Genomic DNA, 24,285 nt, shown 5'->3' with positions numbered 1-24,285 from the left:
AAAATAGAATCAATGAAAAACTACACACAAAGGCTAACAAGCAACCAATGTGCAAAAAGATAAGTAAATAAATAATACAGAGAACGTGAGTTGTAGAGTCCTTGAAAGTCAGTCCATAGGTTGTGTTTACTGATCAGCTCAGTATTGTGGTGAGTGAAGTTCTCCACATGCTGATTCAGGAGCTTGGTGGTTGACGGGTAATAATTGTTCCTAAACCTGGTGGTGTGGGACCTAAGGCTCCTTTACCTCCTACCCAATGGTAGCAGCAAAATCAGAGCATGGCTCGGATGACGGCAGCACTCCTTGTAGGTGTGCTCAAAGTCGGGGAGAGCTTTCCCTGTGATGAGCTGTGCTGTATCCACCACTTTTTATAAGCAACACACATCAAAGTTGCTGGTGAATGCAGCAGGCCAGGCAGCATCTTTAGGAAGAGGTACAGTCGACGTTTCAGTCCGAGACCCTTCGTCAGGACTAACTGAAGGAAGAGCTAGTAAAAGATTTGAAAGTGGGAGGGGGAGGGGGAGATCCAAAATGATAGGAGAAGACAGGAGGGGGAGGGATGGAGCCAAGAGCTGGACAATTGATTGGCAAAAAGGATATGAGAGGATCATGGGACAGGAGGCCTAGGGAGAAAAGAAAAGGGGGAGGGGGGAAAGCCCAGAGGATGGGCAAGTGGTATAGTCAGAGGGACAGAGGGAGAAAAAGGAGAGTTAGAGAAAGAATGTATGTATAAAAATAAATAACGGATGGGGTACGAGGGGGAGGTGGGGCATTAGCGGAAGTTAGAGAAGTCAATGTTCATGCCTTCAGGTTGGAGGCTACCCAGACGGAATATAAGGTGTTGTTCCTCCAAGCTGAGTGTGGCTTCATCTTTACAGTAGAGGAGGCCGTGGGTAGACATGTCAGAATGGGAATGGGATGTGGCATTAAAATATGTGGCCACTGGGAGATCCTGCTTTCTCTGGCAGACAGAGCGTCTGCCAGAGAACTTTCTATAAGCTGTTTTGTTCTTGGGCACCGGTGTTAAAGCCTCCTGACAATGCATTATGGAAAGAAGGCAATGGATGTGTTTGCCATCCATGTCACGTTGGTCTGTAGTGGAAATGGTAGGAATACCAAGAACACACATGCCTTGTTATCATGATGATTGTGCTTTTATTAGTGGAGAAACTTTAGTCCATACTCCCACAAAGAATGAAATCACTCTATTGATCAGGAAAGAAGTCAATATGAAAATTAAAAGAGGGTAATGCACACCAAAAAAATCTAAGCTGGGTCTTTAAATAGGACCTTGGATAAACCTATGATTTAGAATGTGATTACAGGATGTTTGGATAACTATGGACAGATGATTGAATGTTGTCTGATGAATGACGGCTCCTAAGCTTCTGAGGAAATGTCACGCCAAGGACAGCAGCTCAATAAGAATCGATAATGTAGAGTGCAGTAATAAATAGCCACTTCGGAGTTTTCCCATGAGATCAGAACAAAATTCCCATTTTTTTTTTTGGAAGGTAGTTTGGTTCCATATTTCTGTAATGTCTTGGCACTCTCAGCAATGTTGTAAAATATAATTAACTTTAAAGGAATTACATTGTATGGTAATGCCCTTGAATGGAAAATCCTACAAAATGTGTGGATATGGGCAGGCCCATCACTAGTAGAGCCCTCCCCACCACTGAGCACGTCTACACGAGCATTGTCACAGGAAAGCAGCATCCATCAGCAGGGATCCCCACCACTTCAGCCATGCTCACTTCTTGCTGCTGCCACCAGGAAGAAGGTGCAGGAGCTTCAGGACTCCCACCACCAGGTTCAGGAGCAGTTATTAGCCCTCTACCATCAGGCTCCTGAACCTTCACTCAATTTCACTTGCCCTATCATTGAACTGTTCCCACAATTTATCAACTCACTTTCAAGGACTCTTCATCTCATGTTCTTGATACCTGTTGCTTATTTATTTATTATTATTATTATTAATTTTTTCTTAGCTCAAATTGGTAAAACCTGAGGTACGAGCATAACCAAGCAAGCTCACTTGTCAATTGCTGGGAACTTTCGGACTATTCTAGAGGTCTTTAGTATTGTGTCTTTCTGAAGATTTACATAGTTATTACTGTTTAGCCCAAATTGTTTAATGTTATTATGTAGTGCCTTTGGGATGATACCAGTTGTAGATATTACAGTCAGGACAATGTAAATATACCCTGTTCATGTTCTAAAGTCTTTCAATTTCCTATTCTCATTCAGCATATTTCTGGAGTTTTTCTCTTAATAGTTTCTGTAAGTTATGTGCGTTTGGAATAGCTATATCTATTAAATAAGTTGTTCTTGCTCTTTTACCCCAATGGTCCCCAACCACCGGGCCGCAAAGCATTTGCTACCGGGCTGCGAGGAAACGATATGATTTGGTGATATGAAACGATAAGAGTCAGCTGCACCTTTCCTCATTCCCTGTCATGCACTGTTGAACTTGAACATAGGGTTGCCAGCTGTCCCGTATTAGCCGGGACATCCCGTATATTGGGCTAATTTGGTTTGTCCCATATGGGATCGCCCTTGTCCTGTATTTCCCCCGCTAAGGTAGAGCATTCTTATGAAACCGTTCGTAGCTTAAGCGGAAATAGCGTAAAGCGAAGAACAATTACCATTAATTTATATGGGAAAAATTTTTCAGCGTTCCCAGATCCAAAAAATAACCTACCAAATCATACCAAATAACACATAAAACCTAAAATAATACATAGAAACATAGAAAATAGGTGCAGGAGTAGGCCATTCGGCCCTTCGAGCCTGCACCGCCATTTATTATGATCATGGCTGATCATCCAACTCAGAACCCCGCCCCAGCCTTCCCTCCATACCCCCTGATCCCCGTAGCCACAAGGGCCATATCTAACTCCCTCTTAAATATAGCCAATGAACTGACCTCAACTGTTTCCTGTGGCAGAGAATTCCACAGATTCACCACTCTCTGTGTGAAGAAGTTTTTCCTAATCTCAGTCCTAAAAGGCTTCCCCTTTATCCTCAAACTGTGACCCGTTGTTCTGGACTTCCCCAACATCGGGAACAATCTTCCTGCATCTAGCCTGTCCAATCCCTTTAGGATCTTATACGTTTCAATCAGATCCCCCCTCAATCTTCTAAATTCCAACGAGTACAAGCCCAGTTCATCCAGTCTTTCTTCATATGAAAGTCCTGCCATCCCAGGAATCAATCTGGTGAACCTTCTTTGTACTCCCTCCATGGCAAGGGTGTCTTTCCTCAGATTAGGGGACCAAAACTGCACACAATACTCCAGGTGTGGTCTCACCAAGGCCTTGTACAACTGCAGCAGTACCTCCTTACTCCTGTACTCGAATCCTCTCGCTATAAACGCCAGCATACCATTCGCCTTTTTCACCGCCTGCTGTACCTGCATGCCTACTTTCAATGACTGGTGTATAATGACACCCAGGTCTCGTTGCGCCTCCCCTTTTCCTAATCGGCCACCATTCAAATAATAATCTGTTTTCCTATTTTTGCCACCAAAGTGGATAACTTCACATTTATCCACATTAAATTGCATCTGCCATAAATTTGCCCACTCACCCAACCTATCCAAGTCACTCTGCATCCTCTTAGCATCCTCCTCACAGCTAACACTGCCACCCAGCTTCGTGTCATCCGCAAACTTGGAGATGCTGCATTTAATTCCCTCATCCAAGTCATTAATATATATTGTAAACAACTGGGGTCCCAGCACTGAGCCTTGCGGTACCCCACTAGTCACCGCCTGCCATTCTGAAAAGGTCCCGTTTATTCCCACTCTTTGCTTCCTGTCTGCTAACCAATTCTCCACCCACACCAATACCTTACCCCCAATACCGTGTGCTTTAAGCTTGCACACTACTCTCCTGTGTGGGACCTTGTCAAAAGCCTTTTGAAAATCCAAATATACCACATCCACTGGTTCTCCCCTATCCACTCTACTGGTTACATCCTCAAAAAATTCTATGAGATTCGTCAGACATGATTTTCCTTTCACAAATCCATGCTGACTTTGTCCGATCATTTCACCGCTTTCCAAATGTGCTGTTATCACATCTTTGATAACTGACTCCAGCAGTTTCCCCACCACCAACGTTAGGCTAACCGGTCTATAATTCCCCGGTTTCTCTCTCCCTCCTTTTTTAAAAAGTGGGGTTACATTAGCCACCCTCCAATCCTCAGGAACTAGTCCAGAATCTAACGAGTTTTGAAAAATTATCACTAATGCATCCACTATTTCTTGGGCTACTTCCTTAAGCACTCTAGGATGCAGACCATCTGGCCCTGGAGATTTATCTGCCTTCAATCCCTTCAATTTACCTAACACCACTTCCTTACTAACAAGTATTTCGCTCAGTTCCTCCATCTCACTGGACCCTCTGTCCCCTACTATTTCTGGAAGATTATTTATGTCCTCCTTAGTGAAGACAGAACCAAAGTAATTATTCAATTGGTCTGCCATGTCCTTGCTCCCCATAATCAATTCACCTGTTTCTGTCTGTAGGGGACCTACATTTGTCTTTACCAGGCTTTTCCTTTTTACATATCTATAAAAGCTTTTACAGTCAGTTTTTATGTTCCCTGCCAGTTTTCTCTCATAATCTTTTTCCCCCTTCCTAATTAAGCCCTTTGTCCTCCTCTGCTGAACTCTGAATTTCTCCCAGTCCTCAGGTGAGCCACTTTCTCTGGCTAATTTGTATGCTTCTTCTTTGGAATTGATACTATCCCTAATTTCTCTTGTCAGCCACGGGTGCACTACCTTCCTTGATTTATTCTTTTGCCAAACTGGGATGAACAATTGTTGTAGTTCATCCATGCAACCTTTAAATGCTTGCCATTGCATATCCACCGTCAATCCTTTAAGTGTCATTTGCCAGTCTATCTTAGCTAATTCACGTCTCATACCTTCAAAGTTACCCCTCTTTAAGTTTGGAACCTTTGTTTCTGAATTAACTATTTCACTCTCCATCTTAATGAAGAATTCCACCATATTATGGTCACTCTTACCCAAGGTGCCTCTCACGACAAGATTGCTAACTATATAGTAACATATAGTAACATATAGTAAGACCATATTATGGTCACTCTTACCCAAGGGGCCTCTCACGACAAGATTGCTAACTATATAGTAACATATAGTAAAAGCAGGAATGATATGATAAATACACAGCTTATATAAAGTAGAAATAATGTATGTACAGTGTAGTTTCACTTAACAGACTTGGGAAGATTAAGCCAAAACTGATTTGTAGAAAAAAAATCAGCACGTACACGCATGCGCACACAGGTGCCCGTTCAAGGCTTCATGGTCATGGTAGTCTTTCTCGGGGTAAACACAAGTGTCCCGTATTTGACTACTACTTTTGTCCCTTATTTAGGAGTGAGAAAGTTGACAACCCTACTTGAACACCGTGCTCCCGCCACCCCCTCCCCACCCCCCCTCGGCTGGTCTGCAAAAATATTGTCAATATTAAACCGGTCTGCGGTGCAAAAAGGGTTGGGGACCCCTGGTTTACCCTGTATTATTATATCTGGACAGTTATTACGGATTGCTCTATCTGTAGTAACTGATCAGTCATAATGTAATTTGTGGTATTCTGTTTAAAACTAGAACAGGTTTGTATTTATAGTATTACTATTATTTATTTTTTCTCAGCTCAAGCTGGTAAAACCTGAGGTACGGGCTTAGGCAAGCAAGCTCATTTGTCGATTGCTAGGAACTTTCGGACTATTGCATTCTTTTTGTATTTTCGGAATTTGTTGTCTTCTGCACATTGGTTGTTCGCCGTCTTGGTGCAGTCTTTCATAGATTCCATTATGGTTATTGGATTTATTTATGTTTATTTGAGTGCGTCAACAATAAAATAAATCTCAGGGTTGTATATGGTGACATATGTGCAGTTTGATAGTAAATTAATTTTGATCTTTGAACTTTGGTTATTATTTTATTTACATTTAACATTTTGTACAATCAATGGAAGAACATAGAACAGTACAGCACAGTACAGGCTCTTCTGCCCAAGATATTGTGCTGACCTTTTAACCCATTCCAGGATCAGTCTCACCCTTCCCTCCTGCATTGCCCTCTAATTTTGTATCATCCATGTGCCTCTTAATTGTCCCTAATCTTTGGGTCTCTACACCCCTCTGGCAGTGCATTCCAAACACCCACCATTCTCTGATTAAAAGCCTATCTCAGGCACCCCTCCTCTACCTCCCTCCAATCACCTAAAAATTATGCCCCTTCGTATTAGCCATTTCCACCCTGGGAAAAAGAATGGTCTATCCACTCAGTCTGTGCCTCTTATTATTATCAATGATATTAATTCTTTCTCATGATTTTCTATACTTCATAAGTCTTTGCTGTGATGATTTATAAGTGTGTTGTGATGGTTTTTGGAACAGATGACACGTTAACCAAATGATCTCAATGGAATTTTTTGATTTCTTGGCAAATTAAACCCTGTCACTGACGCACACCTATCCAACTTCACGCAATGTCATGCACCGCCATCCCCTTCCTCATCCCCTCCATTTTTCTCCCTACGCCTCTCGGAGAGCACCTCCACAAGAATTGCTCTCAATCGTTTATTTAGAGACAGCACGGTCCAACGAGCCCACGCTAACCAAGTAACCGATTAGATTAGTAACCCACATAACTTTGAAATGTGTGAGGACTTGGATGAAACCCATCTGATCACGGGGAGAACATACAAAGTCCTTACAGACAGCGGCACTGCTAACCGCAGTGCTACCGTGCCGCCCAAAATAAGATCAGCTTTATTTGTCACGTGTACATTGAAACATACAGAGATGTGCTTGCATCAAATCAAGTGTTGTCATGTTTCTGGTGCCAGTATAGGATGCCCACAACTATCTAACCCTAAACCAATACCTTTGGAATGTGGAAGGAAACTGGAGCACTTGGAAGTCACGAAGAGAACGTACAAACTCCTTACAGACTGTGACGGGAATCAAACACTGGTCTTTGAGCTGCCGCTGTAAATTTATTGTGCTAGCCACTGCGCTACTGTGCCTTCTCGTGTTAATTTGTTGTGGATTATTTTAAGGTTTTGGAAAATCTTGTTATTCTCCCTTTTTTGTTGCCGATGAGGGGCTAATACAGCACTTGAACTGCATGCCCTGCAACAGTTCCTGAAGTGCCTGTCATGTTGATCACACTTCCTGACTGACTTGTTTTTCCAGATTCCACCCTCCAGCTATGGTTGGAATGCTGACCTTGGAAAATTCAATTTCATAAAAGCTTGAAATTAGAATAATCAAATAAAATACAGAAACCTCTTTGTAATAGGAAGTCAAAGCATATAGCACATGGTGTGGTATGAACACAATTCAAGTTGGCAGATAGTCTCAATTTAGTCATCATTACTTGCCTGAATTGCCGTCTAATGCTACTTATAAGGGAAACCATCCAAGCTTCCTGTTGGCTCTGTTGTTTAATGCACTTCCTAATTCATAGCCAAATTCTGGAGATCAACAAAGGGAGCAGATCCCATCACGGACCTTTGATGAGTTAACTGATCTAAGGTCACAGTCAAAGTCAAAGTAAATTTATTATGAAAGTACAGATATGTCACAATACACTACCATGAGATTAATTTTCTTGCAGACTTTTACAAGAAAATAAAGAAACCCAATAGGATTCATAAAAAAAACAATATAGACATAAAGAGAGAAAAACAACCAAGGTGCAAAAGAAGACAAATTGTGAAAATAAAAGATATGCTATAAGTGAATTATAGAGAGATAATTAATAAATAAATAAATAATAGATAGATAGATAGATCCATCAAGAGGACTACAATCTTTTTGTAGCATTTAGAGGCTTGCATGGTTTAAATGACCCAGAGAGCTATGTTGGCTGGAGTCAGACCCTTGTGCTTTGACTCTTGGTAGGGTCATTGGGTGTATTTAAACTGGCTATTGATATGTTCTTGATAAGTCAGGGCATCAAAGGTTATGGGGAGAAGGCAGTTGAATGGAGTTGAGGGGGAAAATAAAGCAGCCATGATGGAATGGCAGAGTAGACTTGATGGGCTGAATGGCTAGCTCTGCTCCTATGTCTTAGTGCCTTATGGTCTTATGGACATCTATCACATGGATGAGGAAAGATGGTTCATGCACAGCAATGCCTAATTCTGCTCCTATAACTTATCATTCATGATTGGTACAACCATTGATGATTCATAGTTGATTTGATGCAAAGGAGAAATGATTTTTTTTTCTGATTTTCACTCATTTTGCTGGGGAATAGCCACAGTGGTGACATCAATCCTACATTGCCAAAGGATTTTGCAGTTTATTTGACTGCAGGGACCTCTCAGACTGGCACAGATTTATCCACACGTATCCTTACATTCTAGCAGGGTGCTGACAAATCAGCATATAGGAGGGAGATTGAAAATCTGGCTGGGAGATTGAAAATCTGGCTGAGAGGTGCCACAATAACAAGCTCTCACTCAAAGTCAGCGAGAACAAGGAGCCTATTATTATCCTCAGGAGGAGGAAACTGGAGGTCCATAAGCCACCCCTCATCTAGAGTCAGAAACTTTACGTTCAATGGTGCTGTTACTCGGTCTTCTGGTAAGTGTAATTACAAAGAAAGCACGGCAAAGCCTCTACTTCCATAGAAGTTTGAGAAGATGCGGCACAACATCTAAAACTTTGACAAATTTCTATAAATGTGTGGTGGAGAGTATATTGACTGGTTGCATTACAGCCTGGTATGGAAACACCAGTACCCTTGAGTGGAAAATCCTACAAAAAGTAATGGATATGGCCTAGTCTGTCATTGAAAAGCCCTCCCTACTATTGAGCTCATCTACATGGTGCATGGTCACAGGAAAGCAGCATCCATCATCAGGGACCCTAACACCTAGTTCATGCTCTCTTCTCACTGCTGCTATCAGGAAGAAGGTACAGGAACTTCAGGACTCACACCACAAGATTCAGGAACAGTAATTACCCCTGAACCATCAGGCTCCTGAACCAGAGGGGATAACTTCACTTAGCTTCACTTGCTCCATCACTTAAATGTTCCCACAACCCATGTCCTCACTTTCAATGACTCTTCATCTCATGTCCTTGATATTTATTGTTTATTTATTCATTATTATGATTTATTCTTTTATATTTGCACAGTTTGTTGTCTTTTGCACACTGGTTGTTTGTCCACACTGCTGGGTGCGGTCTTTCATTAATTCTGTTACGGTTCTTGGATTTAGTAAGTATGCCCGCAAGAAAATGAATTGTATGTGGTGACATATATGTACTCCGATAGTAAATTTACTTTGATCTTTGAAAGAACAAGGATCAGGAATACGCTTCTATAGTTTAGATAATAACAAAATTCACTGGTACCCTGGAAGTATAAAACCTAAGCACTTTTGTCCTATATAACTCAGAACCCCACCAAAGAATGTAGCAACTGGAGATTTCCATCAGTTTATGCTTACAAAAATAAACATTCATCTAAACAATTAATTAATTTTAATTAATCAATAATCTTATTAATTTGCAATGGTAGCTAAGCATTCAATTGACAAAGTAATTGGCTTAGGAACTCTTCTCTGAACCTCTCTATGACATTTCCCAGTTAGATCACACATGGAATATTGTATTCAATTCTGATTACCCATTATGAGAAAGATGTGGAAGCTTTAGAAAGGGTGCAGAGGAGATTTACCAGGGTGCTAGCTGGATTAGAGAGTGTATCTTATGAGGATAGCTTGAGTGAGCTAGGGCTTTTCCCTCTGAAGCGAATGAAACTGAGAGTTGAATTGGTAGAGGTGTACAAGAATATTGGAGACATAGACCAAGAGGATATTTCTTCCCCAGTGCAGAAATGGCTGATATGAGAAAGCATAACTTTAAGGTGATTAGAGGAAAGTTTTGGGGTGGGGTGCGGAGGGAATCAGAGGTAAGTCTTTTTAACACAGAAATAGGATGGAACACCCTGCCAGGAGTGGTGAGGGGGATACATTAGGGATATTTATGAAACTCTTAGAAAGTCATATCTGATATTAAGCATGTAAATGTGAATGGTGAGCAACACACACAAAATGCTGGAGGAACTTAGCAGGCTAAACAGCATCTATGGAAAAAAGTGCAGTTGATGTTTTGGGCCAGAACCCTTTGGCAGAACTGGAGATAAAAAGCTGAGGAGTATATTTGAAAGGTGCGGAGAAGGGAGGGGAGACGCCAGGCAGCAGGTGAAACCTGGAGGGGGAGGGATGAAGCAAAGAGCTAGGAAGGTGATTGGTGAAAGAGACAGAAGGCCATGGAAGAAAGAAAAAGTGGGGGAGGAGCACCAGAGGGAGGCAATGGGTGAGCAAGGAGATAACATGAGAGAGGGACAATTGGATAAGAAATAGTGAAGGGGGAGGGGAGGCATTACTGGAAGTTTGAGAAATCAATGTTCATGCCATCAGGTTGGAGGCTACCCAAACAGAATATAAGGAGTTGTTCCTCCAACCTAAGGGTGGCCATATCCCGACAGTGGAGGCGTCCATGTTTGGACATATCGGAATGGGAATGGGAAGTGGAATTAAAATGGGTGGCCAATGGGAGATCCTGCTTGTTGTTGTGGCAGATGGAGCGTAGATGCTTGGCGAAACGTGGAGGGTGGGAAGATGCGTAATGCTTGCCCTCCCCCTTCACCATTTCCTATCCCCTTGTCCCCTTGCCCTTCTCTCCCGTTATCTCCTTGCCTGCCCATTGTGCCCTCCCCCCTTTTTTCTTTCTTCCATGCCCTTCTGTCTCTTTCACCAATCAACTTCCTATCTCTTTGCTTCATCCCTCCCCCTCCAAGTTTTACCTATCACCTGGCATTTTGCTCTCCCCTCCCCCCACCTTTTAAACCTACTCCTCAGCTTTTATTCTCCAGTCCTGTTGAAGGGTTTCGGCCCAAAACATCAACTGTACTTTTTTTCCATATGTGCTGCCTGGCCTGCTGAGCTCCTACAACATTTTGTGTGCGTTGCTTGGATTTTGAGCGCCCACAGATTTTCTCTTGCTTGTAATATGTATGGTGAATAATGTTGATCCTTGATCCTTGATCCTTAGATAATAGAAAAATGGAGGGCTATGTAAGAGGGAAGGGTTAGATCGATCTTAGAGAAAGTTGAAAGGTTGACACAACATTGTGGTCTGAAAGGGCCTGTACTGTGTTTTAATAATCTATGTTCTATGTTCTAAAATCCAGCTTTCTCCAAGATTGCCTAATATGTGGTTCCATTTTAAATTTTCGCTGTCACTTTGGGATATTTTGTTAAATTAGGGGCACTTTACAAAGTTTATGAAGATATTGTAACTGGAAAATATCGTACAACTAATGTGGTGTTAATGAGAAGAAATAATACAATTTCTTGAAATAAGTTTTCTTACTGGTATCCGTGGAAAAGAGTGCTATGTTGTCATCATAATCGAGCAAGCAGTGGGGTATCTCCCAGAGGAAGAATTATAATCTCGACCACAGTATTTTTATATATTGCTAATGTGTATTCGCTTTAACTTCTTATTTACATTTTCTTACCTTGTAACCACCACAAGTCAAACCTGCATTTCTTTTGGCCAGAACACATTTCATACGCAGAAAGAAGGAACGATCGATTTCATATTCTGGAAAGGAACAGCAAACAATATTATCCAAGGAGTTTCTAATCCTAATAATCATGGCATGTTATTGTACAGGAGCCACAGGACTACTGCAAGTCAATAAAGAGTCTTTTTTATTATGATATTTTATTATTCTTATTTGAACTCTGGATTGGATGATGCTGTATAGCTTGCAGACATCCAAGAGGTAATGGTGGACCAATTTATTCATGAAATATTAAAAAAGTACTTTCATGCATAACATGGGGCTGTATTGATCAAAGATTGCAATTTAGTGTATAATATTCCAAGCAATCATGCTGGTATATATTTTCTGTATATTATAAGGCACGTCTGATTTACTGGGGATCGAACCGTTTTGGATTTCTATAAGTAAGTGCATATTTCAATTAAAATGTGAGAACCCAATTGAATTGTATTGAACTGAAGAATAAAACACTCATTGGTGGGATATAAGGGAATAGAAACATAGAAAACCTACAGCACAATACAGGCCCTTCGGCCCACAATGCTGTGCCGAACATGTACTTACTTTAGAAATTACCTAGGGTTACCCATTGCCCTCTATTTTTCTAAGCTCCATGTACCTATCCAGGAGTCTCTTAAAAGACCCTATCATATCTGCCTCCACCACTGTTGCCGGCAGCTCATTCCACGTACTCACCATTCTCTGGGTAAAAAACTTACCCCTGACATCTCCTCTGTACCTACTTCCAAGCAGCATAAAACTGTGCCCCCTTGTGTTAGCCATTTCAGCCCTGGGAAAAAGCCTCTGACTATCCACACGATCAATGTCTCTCATCATCTTATACATCTCTATCAGGTCACCTCTTATCCTCTGCCTCTCCAAGGAGAAAAGGCCGAGTTCTCTTAATCTATTCTCATAAGGCATGCTCCCCAATTCAGGCAACATCCTCATAAATCTTCTCTGCACCCTTATAGTTTCCACATCCTTCCTGTAGTGAGATGACCAGAACTGAGCACAGTACTCAAGTAGGGTCTGACTAAGGTCCTATATAGCTATAACATTACCTCTCGGCTCTTAAACTCAGTCCCATGGTTGATGAAGGCCAATGCCCCATATGTCTTCTTAACCACAGAGTCAACCTGCGCAGCAGCTTTGAGTGTCCTATGGACTCGGACCCCAAGATCCCTCTGATCCTCCACGCTGCCAAGAGTCTTACCATTAATACTATATTCTGCCATCATATTTGACCTACCAAAATGAACCACCTCACACTTATCTGCGTTGAACTCAATCTGCCACTTCTCAGCCCAGCTTTGCATCCTATCGATGTCCCGCTGTAACCTCTGACAGCCCTCCACACGTTCCACAACTCAATGAGTACAACTGTGGTGAAGAGCAAGCAAGAGAACTATATGGAAAGTAGGAGAATTATAGGTGATATTATTTTACCTTTATGACATTATAGTAAACTGTTGAAGGAGTTAATAAAAGCCGTAATGGTCGCAACTGAAAAATAACAGAGATACATCTGGGCAGCAGATAAGAAAAGCTAAAAGGAAATTATCACTGTTTTTTTGGGGAATTAATTTAACTCTTTTAGATATTTGTAATGCAATGGGTTTTATTTATAAAAACTTAACAAAGGGATGGGTTAGATCAGGGGTTCCCAACATTTTTACGCCATGGACCAATACCATTAAGCAAGTGGTCCATGGACCTCGGGTTGGGAATTCCTGGTTCAGATGAACAGGATCACAAATGTCACATTTTTAAAGAACTGTGAGAGTAATGAAAGGCGGTGAAATAGGTCTTAATACATCTTCATTCAAAACCAGAGTGAGTGGTCTAAACCAAAGGAAAAAGTTTAAGGTGGGAGGGTCAAAATTTGAAGATCTGAGAGACAAGTTTTCACAGAAAGGGTGCTGATTATGTACGTATAACAAGCTGCCAGAGGAGGTGGTAGAGGCAAATGCAATTACAATGTTTATAAATGGCTTTTGGAAATGAAAGGACTAGATGGATACAGCCTAAAGCAGGCAAAAGGGATTGGCATAGATCAGAATCACCCATGGCATGGACATGTTGGGCTGAAGGGCCTTTTGCTATGCTCTATGACTGTATTACACATATCACCCAATTTTAACATTCTATCACAGAAATCCAAACATAATTCTCTTTCAAGACACACAAACTAATTGATTCCAATCTTGAGAGATTTTTAAACTAACTGCCAAATGAATCCTTTTCTAAAGTAGAATCAAGTTAGTGGGATCCGAGGCTTTGTATATTTCACTAAAAAGAATGATCTGTAGAAATGTTTGTTAATCTCATTTGTGCCTTTAATTCATTGGATCTGGTTTGTCTCCCAAATGGCACTGCTGGGTTTTGGCTGCATGGAGCTGGTGGTGACTGGAGCCTTAGCTTGCATTGTTTACCTCAACAAGAATATAAGGAGCACATCATCTCACATTTCAGCCACTCTCAGGCTGGAGAAGCAACACCTCATATTCTGTCTGGGTAGCCTCCAACCTGATGGCACGAACATTGATTTTGCTAATTTCCAGTAATTTTTCCTTCTCCCTCTTCTCTCTTCTTCCATTCCTCACTCTGGCTCCACTATTACCCCTTTCTTCTCTTCTCCTCTCCTGCCTGTCGCATTCACCTGGTGCTCCTCCTCCTTCCGTTTCTCCCATGGTCTTCTCTCCTCTCTTATCAGATTCCTTCTTCTTCTTCAGCCCTTTACCTTTCCCGCCTATCATCTCCCAGTTTCTCATTTCATCCCCCTCCCCCACCCACCAGGCTCCAACCTTCTAGCTTGTACTCTTTCTCCATCCCTTCCCCCACCCCACCTCACTTGCTTATTCTGGCTTCTTCACCCTTACTTTCCAGTCCTGAAAAAGAGTCTCGCCCCAAAATGTCGACTGTCTATTCTTTTCCATAGATGCTGCCTGACCTGTAGCATTTTGTACGTGGATTTCCGGCATCTGCAGAGTCTCTTGTGTTCACAATCCATAACCCACAGTTTTGCCTTTGTTACGTATACTGTGCATACCTCAGTGACCATAGACTTGTGACCGAGTCACAACTACGCTCCTGACTCTAACGTTCATGGAAGTAACCAAAAGGATGTTCTAGCAACAGCATCAGTTCCAAAGTTTCATAAGGGAATGCCTTCTAAGCCAACAAATAAACACGGACTCATGTGGTAGACTGCTGAGAAACCTCATTTTGAAATAGCTGGCTCTTCTGATCTGAATTGAATAATGTTATCGTTAACATCAGCATTATTAATTTGTACATTAGTGAACTGATCTTGTTTCCTGATTCATGCTGAGACTGCAGTTCCATTAATAAATATGGATACCTCCCCACCTCTGTAGATATGGTTAAACTCAGGAGGATGGGCAGATGTCCACATGGCCAACTGAATGGATAATCTATATGATTCTATATGGTAAGATAACTCCTGCACAAAATAAGTTACAGTAAACAGGTAAACTGGTTTATTATTGTCACGTGTACTGAAGCTCTGAAGAAGATGGAACCAGTAGATGACATAACCAAAGGTGACGTGACAGTTCACAAAATTATTTCTTTTACTTCTTCTTCTTTCAAATATGATTGGAACCTGTGATTTATATTTTGATGGTGTGTTTTTGGACTGATTGAGCAAACTGGTGCTTTACTGTATCTGAGGGAGTTTTGGCAAGGTTTTGAGCAGGGCCAAGAAGGGCCTAGAGGCCAAGAAGCCTGGAGACAGGGTGCAAGCCCTTGAACGACTCCATTTCTCGCCGATCAAAGTGTCAAGCAAGATTAAAACAATGAGGACAAGAGTGGAAGGTAAGTGGATGTTCAGCACCACCTGCCAGTGCTTGACTGGTCTCTTTCTCAGCCTCGCTCACTGCTTCTGGAGGGAGATGCCTGTGTGTGACGGATCTCTCTCTCCCTCTCATTTGATGCTGCCCAAGGAAGATGCTGGAGTCTTGGGTCTTTGGCATGGTTTAATCGAGGTGCTTTCTCAGTTGGATTCTGTAGTTCATGTTATGATGTGTTTCTTGTTTCTGGTTACCCTTTTATGCTATTTTATGCAATTTTGATCAGAGCAGACTGGCTTTGCGGCCTGCAGTCAACAAGCAATATGGCGCTAAATTGAACTGAATTGAACTAAACTGAATATTCCAAGACTGTTTCAATGACTTTGTGGTTTGATGTTTTATATTTTGTGTTTCTCACTCGTTTTTTGCCATTTGCGTAATTTTCTTGTATGTTAGGTGTTTGATGTTCTCTTTGAACAGGTTCCACGGTGTTTCTTTGTTTCGTGGCTGTCTGTGGGAAGGGGGATCTCAGGGTTGTATACTGCCTACGTACTTTGGTAATAAATGCACTTTGAACTTTGAACTTTGAACCACAACTAAAAACTTTTGTTTTATATACCGTCCATACTGATTATTTCATTACATCAGTACTCCGAGGTAGCGCAAGGGAAAAGCAATAACAGAATGTAGAATCTACAGTAGTTACAGTTATAGTGCAGCACAGGCAGACAGCGATGTGCAAGATCACAACGAGGGACAGTACTGCACTGTGAAAAACTCTCAGGGACACACTGTACGTATAGCTAGGATGCCAAAGACTTTTGCACAGTACAGTATTTATGAACGTGGAGCGGAGAGCAAGTTTGTAAATCTGGCAGGAGCAAAGGATATTGGGAATGGTGAGGGAGGAGTGTCACAGGTGGGTGTAGAACAGGGGGCAGAGAAGGAGTAGCATGGATGGGAGGGGGGGGCACAGGTGCAGACACACTCAGGCCTAATACCGCAGACAAGATCATTCGAAGCCATTACTAATCATTACAGAATGTCTCTTTGGTGCTAACCGCTCCCTTCCCCCTCCCTTTCTCTTTTCCCAACCATGAATCCCCTCCCCCTGTCACCTTCCCACTCTCAGTCCACAACAGAGACCCATATCAGAATCAGGTTTATCATCATTCATACATATCATGAATTCTGGTTTTTTTTTTGTGGAAGCAGTACAGAGCAATAAATAAAATTACTACAGTACTGTGCAAAGGTCTTAGGTGCCCTAACTCTATAAATGTGCCTAAAACTTTTGCATAGTGCCGTAGATTGTGAGGACAGGAGTCCATCTTATTATACAAGAGGTTTGTTCAATAACGGTGGGATAGAAGTTATCCTTGAGCTTGGTGGTATGTGCTTTCAGCTTTTGTGTCTTCTGCCCAGTGGGAGAGGGAGAAATCTTTGATTACATTGGCTGCTTTAGTGAGGCAACTAGAAGTGTAAACAGAGTCCATGGAGGGGAAGCTGGTTTCCCTGATGTGCTGAGCTGTGTCCGTAACTCTCTGCAGTTTCCTGCAGTCATAGGCAGAGCGTTTGTCATGCCAAGCATTGGTACTTCTAGGTCTTCTGTGGTATATTGACAAAAATTAACAAGGGTCAAAGGGGACGTAACAAATTTCATTAGCCTCCTGCAGAAGTAGAGGGTCGGTGGGCTTTCTTGGCCATGGCGTTGAATTAGTATTAAATCAATGTTATGATAAGGTACAAAAACAAAACACTCAGCATGCAGCAAGAGTGAATATAGCACAAAATATTTTTAAAACTGTATTCAGGTCAGACAGCCTCTGAGATATAATCCAATTTTCTGATTTATAATTTGCAAAACCTACACCATTAAAAAATGGTTTCGTTCACTGCCTGACCTGTTTGGTATTCCAACATTTTCTGCATTTCCTATTACCTGGTCCAGTTATAATCTATACTAAAGTAAATGCTGACAGGCTGTAGAAGCGTTATCTTTCTCCAGCAACACACACACACACAAAGTGCTGGAGGAACTCAACAAGTCAGGCAGCATCTATAGAGGGAATAAACTGTCGACATTTCAGGCCGTGATCCTTCATGAAGACTGGAAAGGAATTTCATTCCCATTCTGAAATGTTGGTCCATGACTTTCTTTATTGCCATGATGAGTCCAAACTCATGTTGGAGGAGAAACACCTTATTTAATCTGGGTAGCCTCCAACCTGATGGCATGAACATTGATTTCTCCAACTTCCAGTAATATTTCCCACTGCCCTTCATTCCTCTTTCCCACTCCCCATTCTGGCTACTGTCTTATTCTTCTCTTCTCACCTGCTCATCATCTCCCCCAGTTCCCATTCTCTTTCATTTCTTCCATGGTTTAGTGTCCTCTCCTATCAGATTGTTTCTTCTTTACCAGCCCCACCTATCCTCTCCCAGCTTCTTACTTCATCCCCCCCTCACTTGGTCTCATTTATGACCTGCCAGATTGTAATCCTACTCCTCCCCCAAATTCTTACTCTGACCTCTTCCCCCTTTCTTTCCAGAGCTGATGTAAGGCCTCAGCCCAAAACGTCAACTGTTTATTCATTCCATAGGTGTGGCTTGACCTGCTGGGTTCCTCCAGCGTTTTCTGCATGTGTTGCTCAAGATTTCCAACATCTACAGAATCCCTTGTGTTTATCTTTCTCCAGTGCTTGGTTGTGCAAAGAACCAACTTGGAGAGAGAAACACTGCTCACTCTGTTTGCTTTGCTACGAACACAAGATGTGATTTTGTAAACCGTGCCTTAGGGTCCTTAATTTTGAGTAAGGTGTTTAACTCTAACCTTGGACTAAAAGCTTTTTAGGGGCCACAGTGGACCTGGCCCCTTGGCAGCGAAGCAGTTAGCGCAATTGCTTTACAGAGCCAGTGATGACATTCGGTGTTTGATTCCCACTACTGTCTGTAAGGACTTTGTACGTTCTCCCTCTGACTGTGTGGATTTTCTCCGGGTGCTCCAGTTTCCTCCCACATTCCAAAGATGTACAGGTGAGGGTTGGTGAGTTGTGGGCTGCCCCAGCACATTCCTCAGACTGTCTTGGTCATTGTTGCAAAAACCACACATTTCACTGTACGATAATAAGCTAATTTAATTCAACCAACACACATAAAAGTTGCTGGTGAATGCAGCAGGCCAGGCAGCATCTCTAGGAAGGGGTACAGCCGACGTTTTGGGCTGAGACGTCAACTGTACCTCTTCCTAGAGATGCTGCCTGGCCTGCTAAGTTCACCAGCAACTTTTTTGTGTGTTGCTTGAAATTCCAGCATCTGCAGATTTCCCCGTGTTTGCGAAGCTAATTTAATTTCTCTTTTTAACGAAATGTTTACCAACCTATCATTGGTTGAATGCAATGCAGATTTGCTTGTTGTTTTGTCAAAAACCTTCAATGTTGCTGTTTTAGAATCAGAATCAGGTTTAATATCACTGGTGCATGTTGTGAAATTGGTGTTTTTTTTGCAGCAGTACATTGCAATACATACTAATAAAAACTGCAAAATAGTCCAAAAAAAGTAGTGGGGTTCATGGGTTCAATGTCCATTCAGAAATCTGAAGGCGGAGTGGAAGAAGCTGTTCCTGGATCACTGAGTATGTGCTTTCAGGCTTATGTACCTGCTTCCTGATGGTACCAATGAGAAGAGGGCATGTCCTGGGTGATGGGGGATCCTCAATAATGAATGTGCCCTTTTAGAGGTATTGCTCCTTGAAGGTGTCCTAAGCGCTATGGAAGCTAGTGCCCACGATGGAGCTGACTAAGTTTGCAATTTTCTGCAGCTTCTTTCAATCCTGTGCAGTAGCAATAACCACCCCCCCCACCACCGCCCCCCTCCATAGCAGATGGTGATGCGGCCAGTCAGAATGCTCTCCACAGTACTTCCACAGAAATTTGCGAGTGTCTGTGGCGACATAGCCATTCTCCTCAAGCTCCTTATGAAATACAGTGCTGCCTTGCCTTCTTTGTAATGGCATTGATATGTTGGGCCCCGGATAGATCCTCAGAAATCTTGGCACCCAGGAACTTGAAACTGCTCACTCCATGTTTCATTAATGTATGCTTTGTGTAAAATTTGCTAAGTGGATTTTAGCCACTACTGTTCAATGCTACATGATATAAATGCTACTTGATTTTGGAACGAAATAGGTTTTGCTGTAGGTTATAGTGACTGATGAATAACAGTAGCAAACTAGAGCAACTTTTCCATCGCTATGAAATGGAACAGGTGTCACTGCCTGAACCATTTTTTAAGGAGGACAGGTTTGTTAATTTGATTGCTGATTGATTCTAATTGACGTGGAGAAAAAGAGAAGAAACAGGTGTCAGTGACAGCAGCACTGGGTAATCACGTGCATTAACTGTGTCCTGGCATTTTTCTGTTTAGACTCCAGCTGGAGCCTTGCTGTTGAACTCACCAGTTCAACTGGACACAAGTCTCCCTCATGTCCAGCTCCTGCATGAACCACACACCCTTACTCTGCAGAAACTAAATGAATGATAAAAAAAAATTAAGCGTCTCTGAGGGAAAATCATGCACAAGGTCTGAACTGGTTACTGAGTGGAAGGACCCATGCAGTAAGTCCGTCTGCTAACCAAGTGTCAGCAACGCTATTCCCTAAATTTCAACGTCAGAAATGACTATGTAACTTTGGGTTGAACTGCTACAGCCCAGATGGTTAAGGTCAGAGTTTGTTTTATTTGCAAGGCTCTTACATTCTTTGCTGCTCTGACTAGTTTGGCTGAATGTCCTCTATGCTGTGAATATGCAGTACTAGGAAGTCGCAGAGCTGTATGTCTCCGCTCTTCGGTTCTTCCTCTGACTGTAATGTCCAGTAACGAGCTGACAGGGTTAGTATACTTGCTCAGCGGGGCATTGAGCTCATCTTTGAATCTTTTCCTCTGTTTACTCTATAATCTCTTCCTCGGCATTGAATTTCTCTTCTGGGAGGCATGCTGATGATACAGCCTGACATGGATCTGACTGACTGTAATCAGCAGCTCAGTGTTGAGAATGTTGGCTTGTGGAACAGATGCTAACGTTGGCTTGCGTTGGCTGTCAAAGGATAACTTGTGGCAGCAGTTTCGGTTTTACCTCTCTGGTGCTTTGAGGCAACTTCCAAATGTAGTCCAGGTCTCTGAAGCGTACAGGAGAGCAGGGATCGGTGCTGTCCCAGTAGACCATGAGCTTTGAGATCTTGATCCTCAGTCTTTTGCTTGGATGTCTAGAGAGAGTCCATTTTTTCCAGGGTCTCGTCATGGGCCATTGTTGTCAGAGGATGGTGTTGCACAGTGGAGAAAGGTTAGTGGTGGATCTTTCCTTCGCAGATGCCCTTTCTCTTATTTGCTTCAGTGAAGATGGGACTCAGCTTCTGAATGGGCAAATGCATCATCCGCACACAGCAACTTAATGGCTGAAGGGGGAATGGCATTGATTCTGGAGTGGAGGCAAAAGCTTCTTATGTGCCTTCCAGATTCAAGATTCAAGATGGTTTATTCTCATTCTTCAGCACGGGAATGTAAAGGGGAACAGAATAATTGATACTTTAGATCAGACGCAACATAAAAAAAACCAAAGTAAGCATAAAGAGCCCTATAGAACAAAAACCCAATAAATATAAATATAAAAGCAAACCTATAAAACACAATGTGCAAGTAACTGTTATGTACATAGACTGATTGTACGTACATAAAGTGATGTGAGGTGATGTCTATGTATTGGTGGTGGGGTGGGTTAATGGGTGAAGGTGTGAATCAGCATGATGGCTCGGGGGAAGTAACTGTGTTTGAGTCTAGTAGTCCTGGCACGGATGCTGCTTCCCTGAGGGGAGTGGGATGAACATTTCATCAGCAGGGTAGGTGGGATCCTTCATGATAGGCAATGAGTAAAAAAAAAGGAACAATCGTGCAAACAAGTAAACAAGTAATACACAGAACATGAACCGCGGAGTTGCTGGGAGCCAGCTCCGCGCTGAGGTGAATGAAGCTGGTCCAGGAGTCCGATGGCTGCAGGCCACCGTTGCACAGTCCATTCAGCGCTGCAGCGAGTGATGCCGGTACAGGGGCCCGATGGCTGCAGGACAACAACTACTCCCAAACTTGGCAGTGTGTGACCCAAGCCCTGCACAATCCCCACTGACGGTAGCAGTGAGAAGAGAAGGAGATGGGTCAAACCCAGGCAGACGGGATAGGCTCAGGTGGGGGCTCTTGGCACTACCTACAGTTTGCACCATTTCTTTGGCTGCGTTTATCGTTGGATTTATTATTACTCAGTATAGAGCATGCGAGCATGGAACGTCATTGCACCCTGGTGTATATGACAATACACTCATCCTAATCTGAAGGCTGTCAGCAGCTCAAGTATCCTGGAGCCTATCCCGCTGACAACCAAGAACCGAAGTGAACTCACCACTCACAGAAAGCGCCTCTACTCTCTTAGATGTTTATGCAGCTTCAGTATGTCATCTAAAACTTTGACCATCTTCTGTAGATGCACAGTGAGAGTATCCTAACTGGTTGCATCACAGCCTGCTATGGAAAAGCCCACAAAAAGTGGTCTATACAGCCCAGTCTATCAAAGGCAAAGTCCTCCGCATCATTGAGCACATCCACAAGGAATGCTACACACACAAAATGCCGGAGGAACTCAGCCAGTCAAGCAACGTCTATGAAGAGGAATGAGCAGTCAATATTTTGGGCTGGCACCCTTCATCAGGGCACCTATTGACCTGTAATGTTGGTTGTTTGTTCCTTTCCATAGAGGCTGCCCAACCAACTGAGTTCCTCCAGCATGCGGTGTGTGTTGCTCTGGATTTCCAGCATCTGCAGAATCTCTTGTGTTCACAGGGACTGTTGCAACAAGAGTGCTGTGTCGGCCTTTAAGGACCCCCACCAACTAGACCATGCTGTCTTCTTGCTGCTGCCATCACGAAGGAGGCAGAGAAGCATTAATTCCCACACCACTAGGTTTAGAAACAGTTATTACCCTTCAACCATCAGGCTCCTGAACCAGAGGGAATAACTTCACTCGCCTTAACCCTGAAATGACTCCACAATGTATGGACTCACTTTCAAGGACCCTTACAACTCATGTTCTCAGTATTTTCTGTTTACTTGTTTGTTTGTCTATTTGTTATTTATTTATTTATCTGCTGATGTATTTATTTATTTGTTTGTCTTTATTTGCAGTTTGCCTTCTTTTGCACATTGGTTGTTTTTCAGTCTTTCTGCACAGTTTTCCACTCTATAGTATTTCTTTGTTTTACTGTGAATGCCTGCAAGAAAATGAATCGCAGGGTAGCATATGGTGCCATATACATACTCTGATAATAAATTTACTTTGAGGAAGACTTTTGACTCCGTTCCACAAGACAAAAGTTTTAGATCCCAAACTTGTCACCATTTATGATTGACAAGAAGTTGAAAAGACTACATGCTGACAGCAATGACCTCCACTGGGATTATTCATTCATTTATTTAGTGACGCAGCGTGGAGAAGGCCAATCCAGCCCTTCGAGCCGCACCACCCAGCAAACCCAATCAGTCCTAACCTAAACACGGGAAAATTTACAATGACCAATTAACCTACCCAATACGTATTGGGACTTTGGAAGGAAAATGGAGGACATGCGGACAACCCATGTATTCCACGGGGAAGGTGTACAGAGGCTCCTTACAGAACACCACCAGACCGGAACTCTGAACTCCAGAAAGCCCGAGCTGTAGTAGCATCGTGCTACGTGCTACGCTACCATAGCGCCCATATAATAGGTTATAAATAGACTAATAGTCTCAACTAAGGCAGTAATGGGAACATCAGTATAGTAAGGTAAGCAGAGTGGGGAGGCTGCATTGGAAATAATTCAGTTCCTTTGCTAGGTAGGTAACTAAAAAATGAAAACCAGGGTAGCCGCTGAGAATGGAAGAAAGGGATCTGAAATATTCTTTCCTCTCTATCTTTCTCTGTGTGTTAATGTGCCTTGTTCTTGCTGCTCTTTCTCCCCATCTGAAACCCAGTTTTATCTCTATTTTAACCCCTTTGATGAAGGAGTTAACATTGTGTACTTCTCGCCACAGATGCTCTCCATTGACAGAGTACTCCTGGCAGATGTTGTGATAGAATATGGGAGAGAAACTGAGGGAGAAAGTTTGTAAAACCATCTGCTGCTCTAAAATGGTATTTTGTGGTGACACCATTGATAAAGAGAACAGTGAAAGTAGGTCTGTTAATAGATGATAAAGACTAGGCACAAAGATCTTTCAAATAGTTATTTGCATTCCCATGTGGACTCGGCTAACTTTTTGTAGGTTTTTCTGTTCAAGGGCATAGACATTCTCATACCTGGCCACGGTGCAACTCAGTCAATATACTCTCCACCGCACATCTATCGAAGATGGTAAAGTTTCAGACGACATACCAAATCTAGAAGTTAGAGGTGCTTGGTCCACCCTAGCACTTAGTATTCAAGTGTTCACATGGGCTCTTGTTAAGTGCTGTCAGTGACCCAGCATCAACAACTCCCTCTGACAGTGCGTTCTTCAGGTCAATTTTATTTAGTTATTTATTTAAGGGAACAGCATAGTAACAGGCCTTTCCTGTGCTGCCCAGTTACACCTATGCGACCAATTAGCCTACTAACCCACGTGCCTTTGGAAAATGGAAGGAAACTCATGTGGTCATAGGGAGAACATTCAAACTCCTTAGAGACATCAGTGGGGATTGAACTAAGCTGCTGGCACTGTAAACTGTAATGCTAACCACTACATTGCCACCACTTATGTTCTCTCTAAATCTCTT

At 42.5% G+C, this 24,285-nt stretch overlaps 1 protein-coding gene across 1 annotated transcript in view; it reads right to left on the bottom strand.

Annotated features, from left to right (window-relative positions):
• sim2 (SIM bHLH transcription factor 2) overlaps nucleotides 1–24,285 on the bottom strand; it is a 92,201-nt gene that overhangs the window by 32,390 nt on the left and 35,526 nt on the right. The window contains exon 5 of the mRNA XM_063049791.1: nucleotides 11,585–11,670. Coding sequence (XP_062905861.1) covers nucleotides 11,585–11,670 — 86 coding nt within the window. The remainder of the gene's footprint in view (nucleotides 1–11,584; nucleotides 11,671–24,285) is intronic.

Source organism: Mobula hypostoma, chromosome 6 (genome assembly GCF_963921235.1).
Source record: "Mobula hypostoma chromosome 6, sMobHyp1.1, whole genome shotgun sequence".
NCBI lineage: Eukaryota > Metazoa > Chordata > Chondrichthyes > Myliobatiformes > Myliobatidae > Mobula > Mobula hypostoma.
Note: the sequence above shows the minus strand (reverse complement) of the source record. Positions and strands in the feature narration are given on the sequence as shown.